The following is a 12,008-nucleotide window of genomic DNA, read 5'->3' as shown; positions in this document are numbered from 1 at the left end:
TGTTCAGTTCAGTTTGCTTTAATAGCATGAATATTGCCCTTTCTTTCTTTCTTTCTTCCTTTCTTTCTGTCTTTCTTTCTTTCTTGCTTCTTTCTTTCTTTCCATCTTTCTTTTTCCTTCCTTCTTTCAGTTCAGTTCAGGGTGCTTTAATGCATGAATATTGCCCTTTCTTTCTTTCTTTCTTTCTTTCCGTCTTTCTTTCCTTCTTTCTTTTTCCTTCCTTCTTTCAGTTCAGTGTGCTTTAATGCATGAATATTGCCCTTTCTTTCTTTCTTTCTTTCTTTCTTTCTTTCAGTTCCGATCAGTGGGCTTTAATGGAAATAATGTTTTCCTTTCTTTCTTTCTTTCTGACTTGCTTTTTTTTTCGTTACAGACTCACTTGACATGTTTTTATCCTTATTTTATTCATAAATAATGTGAAGGTTACTTCCAAGGTTTGTGAACAGCAAGGTCATTCTCAATGTTTTAGTGAGGCTAATTCAGGGCCGTCATCTCTATGTTGCCTGTACCTGTTGCACGCTGCTCAAGAGTAAACTTGACGACTGGAAATGTATAAACTAACAGATGTAGACTTGTTTTTTAATTGGACATGTCTGCCTCTGATGTTGATGTCTTGGTCCAAAAAGCATCAGTCAAATTACTGTGTAGCCTACATCAAGATATAGCTAGTGTTGAAAATGATTCACAGTTACATATCCTGACATAGGCCTATTCTATTTAATAATATATTTGCATACTGGGTATTGCATTTCAATAAAAAATAAATGACACTCTGCCATTTCATGAGGTTATTTACTATTTTGGCATACAGTATGTAGGCCATTCACTCAAACCAAAACTACATTGCAGAACATAAGATATAACCAAAATATACCTTGTCTCAGGTGTGCAATTACTCTCTGGTTGGGAATGTGACATAATCTAAATTCCCACACAAATGAGACTCAGTTTGTGGGGAAAAAAAGTTCAGGTTTTGTTCTTTATTTTTGGCGTGTGTTCATTTGTTTTCTTCTAGAAAAAAGTAGGCCATGGTGGCCATGACTCATTTGCCTAATGAGCAGAGAGTGAGAAGTGGAAAAGTTTTTGTTCCAGTTCTTCTTTATCCAACATGCTTTCAGAATAAAAGCTTGAGACATCTGCAGAAGAACACACATCAAGTCCAGCAAACTACCAAAAATGCAGTCATTGTCCAACAAATGAAAAGCCTTAGGCTACCATCTATAGGCTAACTCTACTTCTGTTTTACAAAAGTAAATCAATTGTCATTATCCTTAACAAATAAAATACAATAGCGAACAAAATTTACTACAAAACAAAAATAATATAGCTGATTAAAAGCTGAAATGATAAACAATTATGACATACCAAGTTAAAAATCAAAGATTCTGAGTACTATCTCAAAATAAAAAAAATAAATATAACAAAACATAAATGTGTGGGGACAAAAATTCAAAACATATAAGTAACAATGACACAGGAAAAAATGCAGGCTACATTTAGATAACTGAATTAAAATAAAATATTGTGTTTTATAATTGTATTTCAACAATAAACCAAAGTTAAAGAAAATAAAATAAATTTGTATATTGTATCAAAAATGAGGAATATTCACACATCTTTTTACTTAATTTGTCAAATTTTGGAGTTGTTTAATCAGAGTTCATCAGATTTTTACTTTTTATTTATAGGTCATAACTTGGATTCACTATCTCACAATTCTGACTTGTTCATTTTAGACTAATACATTGTATATTTATTATCTCATAATATCGACTAACTAAACTCTCTAAAAATGTTTTTACCTTTAAAGTTTTGATTTATCAAGACGAGATTTATGACATCATTGCAAACTATGCAACCGTCAACACGGCTTTTATTTTGTAGGTGACGGCCGGTCCCTGAAGTCTTGTCCTTCCTGTCTGTCCGTAACTTGACTGCCGGGACGGAGGAGATCTGCAGGACTTTAACAAAGTTTCCCCGCTGTTGAGTTGGCAGATTGACTGTAAAGATGTTTCCCGGAGCGCTCACCGTGTTATTAGCTTTATTCAGCTTCACTGAGAGCAAACAGAAAGACTTTTATTCTTTTAAAGTAGTGAACAGCAGGGGGAAGTTAGTGTCCCTGGAAAAGTACCGGGGTTCGGTAAGTCTGGTTCTGAACAGCTGAGTATTACAGCAGTATCAGTGATGTTAGTGTATTACCCAAAGCAGTCTCTCTGCATGTCAGCCGGCCGCATGAATGAATGTTGCATGGACATGTTTTGTGTCTTTACTTCTCCCACTTTACATGTGGCTTGTAGATGTAATCACATAGCTGCAGATCACTTTGACTGCAGCCTGCTCAGGATGTCCCATCATGTAGCCCCGCTAGCCTACGTGGCAAGAGGCCTGCAGAAGCTTCCTAAGAGTTTTCATTCAGACAAGGTGGGGATCACTAGATCGGATTAGCCTAAATCTGCCTACAAAAGATGAAACAGTAACTACCTGTGATTTATGAAGATTTTATTTAGCTTGTCTGAGTTAGTAAAAGAGACAGAACATGCATGGATTTATTTGCACTTAGTTTTCTGCTTATCATTGCTGTTCTTTATTGCCAGTTCAAGTTCTGTTCAACAATGAGAAAAAGTAGAGCAGAATAAAGAAACATTGAAATTTTGAGGGCAGCACAGCAGGCTATTTGTTTGACCTGTGGTAGGAAATTTACTTTATATTATAAAGCATACTTTTTCCTGCCTGGCGTTTTTTAAAATAAACTTGTGTCCTTGTTTAAGTAAAATAAGTTATATATATAGTATGTAATAAAACATATTGCATCTACAGTCCCCTCCAAAAGTATTGGAACAGTGAGGTAAATTCCTTTGTTTTTGTTGTTCACTGAAGACATTTGGGTTTAAGATCAAAAGATGAGTCTGAGACGAGAGTTCAGAATTTCAGCTTTTATTTCCTGGTATTCACATCTAGATGTGTTAAACAACTCAGGACATACCACCCTTTGTATCAGACCACAGCATTCTTAGGTGAGCAAAAGTAAAGGAACAAATAATCTTAAAGTAAATAACATTTAATATTTGGTGGCATAATAATTGCTTGCAATAACTGCCTGAAGCCTGCGACCCATCGACATCACCAAACTGTTGCATTCTTCATTTGTGAAGCTATTCCAGGTTTTTAGTGCAGCTTCTTTCAGTTCTTGTTTGTTTCTGGGTGTTTCTCCCTTCAGTCTCCTCTTAAGGAGGTGAAACGCAGCTCTATTGGGTTAAGTTCAGCTGATTGACTTGGCCAGTCTAAAACCTTCCACTTTTTCCCCCTGATGAAGTCCTTTGTTTTGTTGGCAGTGTGCTTTGGGGTCATTGTCCTGCTGCATGATAAACTTCCTCCCCAAAAATGTTTCTGTCCTCTTCTGAATTCATTCTGCTGCTACCATCATCAGTTACATCATCAATAAATATTAATGAGCCTGTTCCAGAAGCAGCCGTGCAGCCCAGGCCGTGACATTACCTCCACCAGGCTTCACAGATGAGCTTCGGATCATAAGCAGTTCCTTTCTTTTTCCACACTTTGGCCTTTCAATCACTTTGCTAGAGATTAATCTTGGTCTCATCAGTCCATAAGATTGGGTACCAGAACTTTTGCGGCTCATCTCTGTACTTCTTTGTAAAATTTCAGTCCGTCCTTGCGATTCTTCCTGCTGATGAGTGGTTTGCATCTTGTGATGTGGCCTCTATATTTCTGCTCTCTGAGTCTTCTTCCAACAGTGGATTGTGATACCTTCACCCTGCACTGTGGAGGTCGTTGCTGATGTCACTTACTGATGTTTTGGGGGTTTTCTTCACAGCTCTCACCATATTTCTGTCATCAGCTACTGTTGTTTTCCTTGGCCGACCTGTTGGGCGTCTGTTGCTCAGTACACCAGTAGTTTCTTTCCTTTTCAGGACATTCCAAATTGTTGTGCTTGCTGTGCCCAATGTTTGTCCAATGGCTCTGGTCAATTTTCCTTTTTGTCTTAGCTTGACAATGGCTTGCTTTTCTCCCATAGACAGCTCTCTGGTCTTCATGTTGGTTTATCCTCCTTAACAGGAAATGCAGTCTTTATAGGTTTGAACCAAGGATGAAAACTTAGACTAGTCATGCAGAGCTATTTAATGTTTGGACAATCAGCCTAAAAGGCATCAGCCTAAAAGGCAACACCTGGGCAACAAGAAACATCTGGCAGTCACATGTTCCAATAGTTTTGCTCACTTGAAAAATGGGGGGGTTCAAACAAAACGTGGTATGTCCTGAGTTGTTTAACACATCTAGATGTGAATACCAGGAAATGAGAGCTGAAATTCTGAACTCTTGTCTCAGACTCATATTTTGATCTTAAACCCAAATGTCTTCAGTGAACAACAAAAACAAAGGAATTTACCTCACTGTTCCAATACTTTTGGAGGGAACTGTATATATACATATATTTTTTTTGTTTGTTTGTTTGTTTTGTTTTTTTGTTTTCTTATTCCAGTGTATTTTCCCTTAATTAGTCCTCTTAAACAGAGCTTACAGGATGCCCTCTTACACAACTTAACACAAAAATAAAAAATAAAAAATTAGATCCTCCCTAATGTCCCCGTTAAGATCCTTCTTAGGTCCTTGTCAGTCTGTAGTCCCAGTTCTGGATCAAAGCATGCATGTGCTTTCTTTTGCAGTGATGAGCTTGTCTGTTCTTTGCAGAAACTCTTGCTTACTGAGCTGAAGCATGAAGCTGTAACATGTATTTACCTGCACTGACATGCTCAACTGTTTTTATGCCGTGGATCTGTACAGGTCCAGCCATGACCACTTCACAACAAACACAACAAAAGCATCGATCTGATCAGACATGAAAACTGGTTCTGTCTGAATTACAGTTTAGATGTGATCTAGTGCTGAAATTAGTCGAAAAGCAGAAAATGTATCAACAAACTGTTTAACAATTTTATATTATTATCAATTAATAATTAAATAATAATAAAAAATAGTCAATATATTCTGCCCTTTTCTTTTACATTAAGGCTAACACAACTAACAGATAATGTGCACAGAGCATGTTCTGCATATCGGCTCTCTTTCAGGGATGTGAACAGCTGTTTACAGTTCCCCAGTTGCTGCTGGTTGTTGTTTGGTGACTGCCAGGACGGTTACTGCAGTGTTTTCAGTGCTGTCCTGTGGCTTTAGGTGTCCCTGGTGGTGAATGTAGCCAGTGAATGTGGCTTCACTGATGAACACTACAAAGACCTGCAGCAGCTCCAGCGGGACTTCGGGCCGTATCACTTCAATGTGCTGGCCTTCCCCTGCAACCAGTTTGGGCAGCAGGAGCCCGGCAGCGACAAGGAGATTGACAGCTTTGTGCGCAGAGTATACCAAGTCTCCTTCCCTCTGTTCAGTAAAATCGCTGTTGTCGGAACTGGAACCAACAATGTCTACAAGTACCTTGTTGGTGAGTGAGATGTAATGTTGTTGGTGAACTGGTGTGCGTTTGTTGTTATATCACATACATTTACTCATTTAGCAGATGTTTTTATCCAAAACAAGTTACATTTATTAAGCAAATGAGACATCTGGGTTTCAGATAAACACAATGCAACCTGGTGGATCACATTATAAGGAGGGTTGTAAGTGTTACATATGAATAGTAATAGCAGAATATGAACTTTACATATGGTATATTTGATACTGAAATCTAATACAGACATATTATAGTGTTAAAGACAGGGGAAGAGTGTATTTGTACTGGTCCACTCTGTTGGGGGAAGTTGGGTTTGCCACAAGTGAAACTTCCTAAAACTGTACACTTTATATATATATATTCCAATATAACAAAAGGCATTAATACCTTTGCGTACCATCAGTTTTGTACAACCCTTAAAACAAAAAGAAGGAATAGAAAAGCATTAGGAAGAAAGAATGTGTTTCTAGGTAAGAGGCCAAATGTACACTGTTGTTTGATTTAGTGCTTTTAAATTGTGTAGGCTTTAACTTCTTTTTCTTCTCATTCTCTGCAGAGTCTTCAGGAAAGGAGCCTGATTGGAATTTCTGGAAGTATCTAATTGATGTAAATGGCAAAGTGGTGGACGCATGGGGACCAAAAGTTTCTGTCAAAGAAATCCGACCCAAAATAGCTGAAATGGTGCGGCAGATAATCCTAAAGAAGAAAGAAGAGCTTTAACCCTCCTAAGACTCTTTACTACGCAGTTTTCTGTAGTATATTTACATTTATTGGTACCTGAACCAAAGAGATAAACTGAATACGTGTGTTTTGCTCGTGCAACTGACCATGTAAGAAAAAATCATTCAATTCAAGTCAGATAATGAAAGCTGTGTTGTACATGCTAACTGAAGGCACTGATGAAACAGTTAAATTTCAGATTTTATATCAGGTGTAAGCCATTTGAAAAGTCATGCTGATTATGTGTTTGGTTTTTTATTCTTTTTGATTTGTGGAATAAACCATTACTGTAATGAGAGCAATACATTGCTATTTAGTCTATTTTACACTGCAAGGCTGTCAGTAATAGGGGTGGGGGGAAAAAAATCGATACAGCATAGGATCGTGATATTTGCCATGGCAATACTGTATCGACACACGGATGCCAATTTTCGATATTTTACTATATAAATTGCAGATGGGAGTTTTTGTAATTTTGTTCCAAAAATTTAAATATAACCACTGTTATCCATCAGTGTCTAGTCAATGTATTTGGTTCACAAGCGGTTAACAGCTCTCGTGGATGAGTCCAAAGTTTTGAAAGATTATGTTCTTCCCCCTCATTTGCTGCACAGTGGTTTGTTCCTGCCCACTGACAAGTAGTGTTACTGTCAGCAGGCACTGTGGCTATAATAATAACATACAGCCACTGAAAGAATATTTTGTTCATAGCAACATCTAAATATATGTAAAAAAGTGACAGGGACATTTAATACAGGGCAGCTAGGAAAGTACAAGATTTGGTGAAAAAGATTAATAATTATATGACATTTTACTCAGCTGCGCCTTCAGATCCTCTATATACTGTAAATGTCACAAACAGAATAGGAGACCAGTGGCAACCTTATCCAGCACCCACTGAAAATTAGTTTGACTTAATGCTGAGAATATGGATCCACCTGTCACTTTGGTTATAAGGAACTTAACAGATAATTAAATGTGTATTAAAATATGGTAATATTAAATAAATAAAATACATACAGTATATACATATTTACCTACACATATAATAATAATAATAATAATCCTTATTTGTAGAGCACTTTTCAAAAACAAGTTACAAAGTGCTTTAACAAGTGTAAAGAATAATACAAAAAAGATAAGAGCATGAAAATTTAATATAAAATTAGTAATTTAATATAAAATTAGTAAAATACAATAAAATAAAAGGGATAAATAAAGTCAAATAAGATCGGGAAAAGCTCTCCTATAAAAGTTTGTTTTAAGAAGGGACTTAAAAGAGTTCACTGACTCAGCCGACCTGATTTCCTCGGGCAGGCTGTTCCAGAGCCTCGGGGCCCTGACAGCAAACGCTCTGTCTCCTTTAGTTTTCAGTCGAGACTCTGGAACAGACAACAGACCTCTGCCCGAGGATCTCAAGGTACGTGCTGGTGCGTATGGGACTAAAAGGTCAGAAATATAACAAGGCGAGAGGCCATGAAGAGCTTTAAAAGTGATCAATAGAATTTTAAACTCAATTCTAAAACATACTGGGAGCCAGTGTAATGAAGCTAAAATAGGAGTAATGTGGTCATATTTCTTTGTTCTGGTTAAAAGCCTGGCAGCTGAGTTCTGGACAGTCCGCCGCCTCTCATCTTACGCAGACAGCTGGCAATAGCCAAGAGAAACAGATCAAAAACCAAAGTTTAAAGGAGCTACTGGCTCCCCAAACTCCATGCAACGCTAGAGACGCTAAGATTTGTGTCAGCCAAGACAGCCAAACATTGTCCAAAGCTGTTAGCATCTCAGGGCAAATCTCATCCACACCTGCTGCCTTGCTGCAGAAGAGCTTGCTTGCCTCAGGGACCTCTTCCAGGGATATGAGTAAGGCTTCCCCAGCATTCACAGCCCCCACTCCCCCACCACTACCTCCAAGCTGAGCACAGCCTGAGCCAAGCCCTTATTTCTCTCCCCTGCCATCTGATCCAACTCACCAGTTAACAGATCTGCTCTTGTCTTTACTCGAGAGTGTCCAATACATACATACGCAGGTCTGATGATTTGACCACAAAGTCGATAACTGATCTTTGGCTTAAGGTGTTCTGGTGCCAAGCAAACTAATGAACAACCTTATGCTTCAGTGTCTCCCCCAGGAAATTTTGATCTTTAAACACTTTATTTCCTGCATTCTGATGAACATTTCTGCACCAATTTATAAATTTATAAAATATTTTCATTTATGTAAAAGGAAAAACAAAATTCAGGCAGCGTGTGACATTTCAAAATATATAAATATAATTGAAGTCAGTACAGCTGTCTGTGTTGCCTTTAGATCTGGGTCTCTTGTTAATCAATTATAATAATAATATAATAATAAATTTTTCTCATGTAAGATCATCCCTGCTGAGGCAACACATATTCAGGCATTGGTCTTTTCTCCTCTTTTGTCATGTTTAAAGGAAGAGAAAAGAAAACTTGGCCAAAAAGAAACTGTGTCAAGAAGTTGATAAAGTTACTGATTGGTGCATGCACATTTTTGTTTTTTGTTTTTTTTTAGCTTACGTAGCTTTTCTGCCAAAGACAATGATGGTGCACTTCTACACCGCCATCATTGAGTCCATCCTCACCTCCTCCATCACCATCTGGTACGCTGCTGCAACTGCCAGGGACAAGGGCAGGCTGCAGCGCATCATTCGCTCTGCAGAGAAGGTGATTGGCTGCAATCTTCCATCTCTTCTGGACCTGTACGCCTCCAGGACTCTGAGGCGAGCAGGAAAGATTGTAGCTGACCCCTCCCACCCCGGACACAAATTGTTTCAGACTCTCCCCTCTGGCAGGAGGCTGCGGTCCATCAGGGCCAAAACCTCTCGCCACAAAAACAGTTTCTTCCCGTCTGCAACTAGCCTCATTAACAAGGTCCGGGTCCCCCACTGACGCTCCCCCCTCAAATAATACAAATGTCTGCACATGTAAATACCGTTTCATTCTGTGTTGGGCTCAAACCTGGCAAGTCGCACATACTTGCTGTTGATTGTTGATCTTTGTTGTTGTATATTTTTATGTTGTCAGTTTATATATTTATATGTACACAATATTCTCTTCTGTTACGTTAACAGCACAGACCCAGAATAATGTACATGTATATACAGGTGCTGGTCATATAATTAGAATATCATCAAAAAGTTGATTTATTTCAGTAATTCCATTCAAAAAGTGAAACTTGTATAATGTATACATTCATTCCACACAGACTGATTTATTTCAAGTGTTCATTCCTTTTAATTTTGATGATTATAACTGACAACTAATGAAAACCCCCAAATCAGTATCTCAGAAAATTAGAATATTGTGAAACGGTTCAATATTGAAGACACCTGGTGCCACACTCTAATCAGCTAATTAACTCAAAACACCTGCAAAGGCCTTTAAATGGTCTCTCAGTCTAGTTCTGTTGGCTACACAATCATGGGGAAGACTGCTGACTTGACAGCTGTCCAAAAGACGACCACTGACACCTTGCACAAGGAGGGCAAGACACAAAAGGTCATTGCTAAAGAGGCTGGCTGTTCACAGAGCTCTATGTTCAAGCACATTAATAGAGAGGCGAAGGGAAGGAAAAGATGTGGTAGAAAAAAGTGTACAAGTAATAGGGATAACCGCACCCTGGAGAGGATTGTGAAACAAAACCCATTCACAAATGTGGGGGAGATTCACAAAGAGTGGACTGCAGCTGGAGTCAGTGCTTCAAGAACAACCACGCACAGACGTATGCAAGACATGGGTTTCAGCTGTTGCATTCCTTGTGTCAAGCCACTCTTGAACAAGACACAGCGTCAGAAGCGTCTCGCCCGGGCTAAAGACAAAAAGGACTGGACTGCTGCTGAGTGGTCCAAAGTTATGTTCTCTGATGAAAGGAAATTTTGCATTTCCTTTGGAAATCAAGGTCCCAGAGTCTGGAGGAAGAGAGGAGAGGCACAGAATCCACGTTGCTTGAAGTCCAGTGTAAAGTTTCCACAGTCAGTGATGGTTTGGGGTGCCATGTCATCTGCTGGTGTTGGTCCACTGTGTTTTCTGAGCTCCAAGGTCAACGCAGCCGTCTACCAGGAAGATTTAGAGCACTTCATGCTTCCTGCTGCTCACCAACTTTATGGAGATGCAGATTTCATTTTCCAACAGGACTTGGAACCTGCACACAGTGCCAAAGCTACCAGTACCTGATTTAAGGACCATGGTATCCCTGTTCTTAATTGGCCAGCAAACTCGCCTGACCTTAACCCTATAGAAAATCTATGGGGTATTGTGAAGAGGAAGATGCGATACGCCAGACCCAACAATGCAGAAGAGCTGAAGGCCACTATCAGAGCAACCTGGGCTCTCATAACACCTGAGCAGTGCCACAGACTGATCGACTCCATGCCACGCCGCATTGCTGCAGTAATTCAGGCAAAAGGAGCCCCAACTAAGTATTGAGTGCTGTACATGCTCATACTTTTCATGTTCATACTTTTCAGTTGGCCAACATTTCTAAAAATCCTTTTTTTGTATTGGTCTTCAGTAATATTCTAATTTTCGGAGATACTGAAATTGGGATTTTTATTAGTTGTCAGTTTTAATCATCACAATTAAATGAAATAAACATTTGAAATATATCAGTCTGTATGTAATGAATGAATATAATATCCAAGTTTCACTTTTTGAATGGAATTACTGAAATAAATAAACTTTTTGATGATATTCTAATTATATGACCAGCACCTGTATCTGCAACGTTGTTCTTCAATTCAAAATGCAACATTTGACTTCTTCAAACAAGTTGTTTTCGTTAGAGCAATGGTTGTCGTCGGGATGGTAGCAGTTGTTGTCAGGATGGCTGTTTTTGTGTGGGGAGTTTTTATCGTTGGGGTGATGGTTGTCGTTGGGATAGTAGTTGTTGTTGTCAGGATGGCACTTGTTGTTGGCAGAGTTATTGTCGTCAGGGCAGCAGTTGTTTTGGGGCAGAGGTGGTTGTTGTCGTTATTGGGGCATTGGAGGTTGTAGTTTTTGTCACTGGGGCAATGGTTGTTGTCGGGATGGTAGTTGTTGTCAGGATGGCAGTTGTTGGGAAAGTTGTTGTCGTTGGGGCGATGGTTGTTGTCGGGATGGTAGTTGTTGTCAGGATGGCAGTTGTTGGGAAAGTTGTTGTCGTTGGGGCGATGGTTGTTGTCGGGATGGTAGTTGTTGTGGGGAGAGTTTTTGTCGTTGGGGCAATGGTTGTTGTCGGGATGGTAGTTGTTGTGGGGAGAGTTTTTGTCGTTGGGGCAATGGTTGTTGTCGGGATGGTAGTTGTTGTGGGGAGAGTTTTTGTCGTTGGGGCAATGGTTGTTGTCGGGATGGTAGTTGTTGTTGGGAGAGTTATTGTTGTTGGGGCAGCAGTTGGTTTTGTTGGGGCAGAGGTGGTTGTTGTCGTTATTGGGGCATTGGAGGTTGTAGTTGTTGGTGTTCAGCTTTTAAGTTGAGGAAGATGAAGAATCTGTGTTTTAGTTGATATTGACTAGTTGATATTGATGTTACTTAGATAATTTCAGGAACAGTATTCTGATCCTTGACTTTATTAAAATAAATAATAGAACAATGTGAATATACTCCATTATAACTGAAGGTCTTCCGTGAAAAAGTATTATGAGATTGAATAATTCATAATTCCTAGATTGATTGTTTGTCTTTTTCTACATTTATACACTTTGTTGGTTTACAATATGTTATAATTGCTTAGAAGTGTTTGTAGGTTTACAATATGTTATAATTACTTAGAAGTGTTTGTAGTGTAGCCACTGGAAGAATGACTGTGGTCTCACAGGGTAAAGGTGTT

The 12,008-nt window shown here is 38.9% G+C and overlaps 1 protein-coding gene across 1 annotated transcript; it reads left to right on the top strand.

Moving 5' to 3' along the window:
• The first annotated feature begins 1,922 nt into the window (after positions 1–1,922).
• gpx7 (glutathione peroxidase 7) lies at positions 1,923–6,483 on the top strand. The gene is made up of 3 exons (XM_038715030.1): positions 1,923–2,140; positions 5,191–5,452; positions 6,018–6,483. The coding sequence occupies exons 1-3, from the start codon at positions 2,009–2,011 to the stop codon at positions 6,179–6,181; spliced, it is 558 nt and encodes a 185-aa protein (XP_038570958.1). The 5' UTR covers positions 1,923–2,008; the 3' UTR covers positions 6,182–6,483.
• Positions 6,484–12,008: the final 5,525 nt, after the last annotated feature.

This window comes from Micropterus salmoides, unplaced genomic scaffold (assembly GCF_014851395.1).
Source record: "Micropterus salmoides isolate LMB-PRFRI ecotype aquatic unplaced genomic scaffold, ASM1485139v1 Ms_hic_scaffold_13, whole genome shotgun sequence".
Lineage (NCBI taxonomy): Eukaryota > Metazoa > Chordata > Actinopteri > Centrarchiformes > Centrarchidae > Micropterus > Micropterus salmoides.
Note: the sequence above shows the minus strand (reverse complement) of the source record. Positions and strands in the feature narration are given on the sequence as shown.

What these genes read in the sequence shown, in the direction of transcription:
- gpx7 (XM_038715030.1), top strand. Translation starts at nt 2,009, where the DNA reads ATGTTTCCCGGAGCGCTCACCGTGTTATTAGCTTTATTCAGCTTCACT. An exon ending in TGGAAAAGTACCGGGGTTCG is followed by an intron (nt 2,141 to 5,190) that starts GTAAGTCTGGTT and finishes CTGTGGCTTTAG; the next exon opens with GTGTCCCTGGTGGTGAATGT. An exon ending in TGTCTACAAGTACCTTGTTG is followed by an intron (nt 5,453 to 6,017) that starts GTGAGTGAGATG and finishes CATTCTCTGCAG; the next exon opens with AGTCTTCAGGAAAGGAGCCT.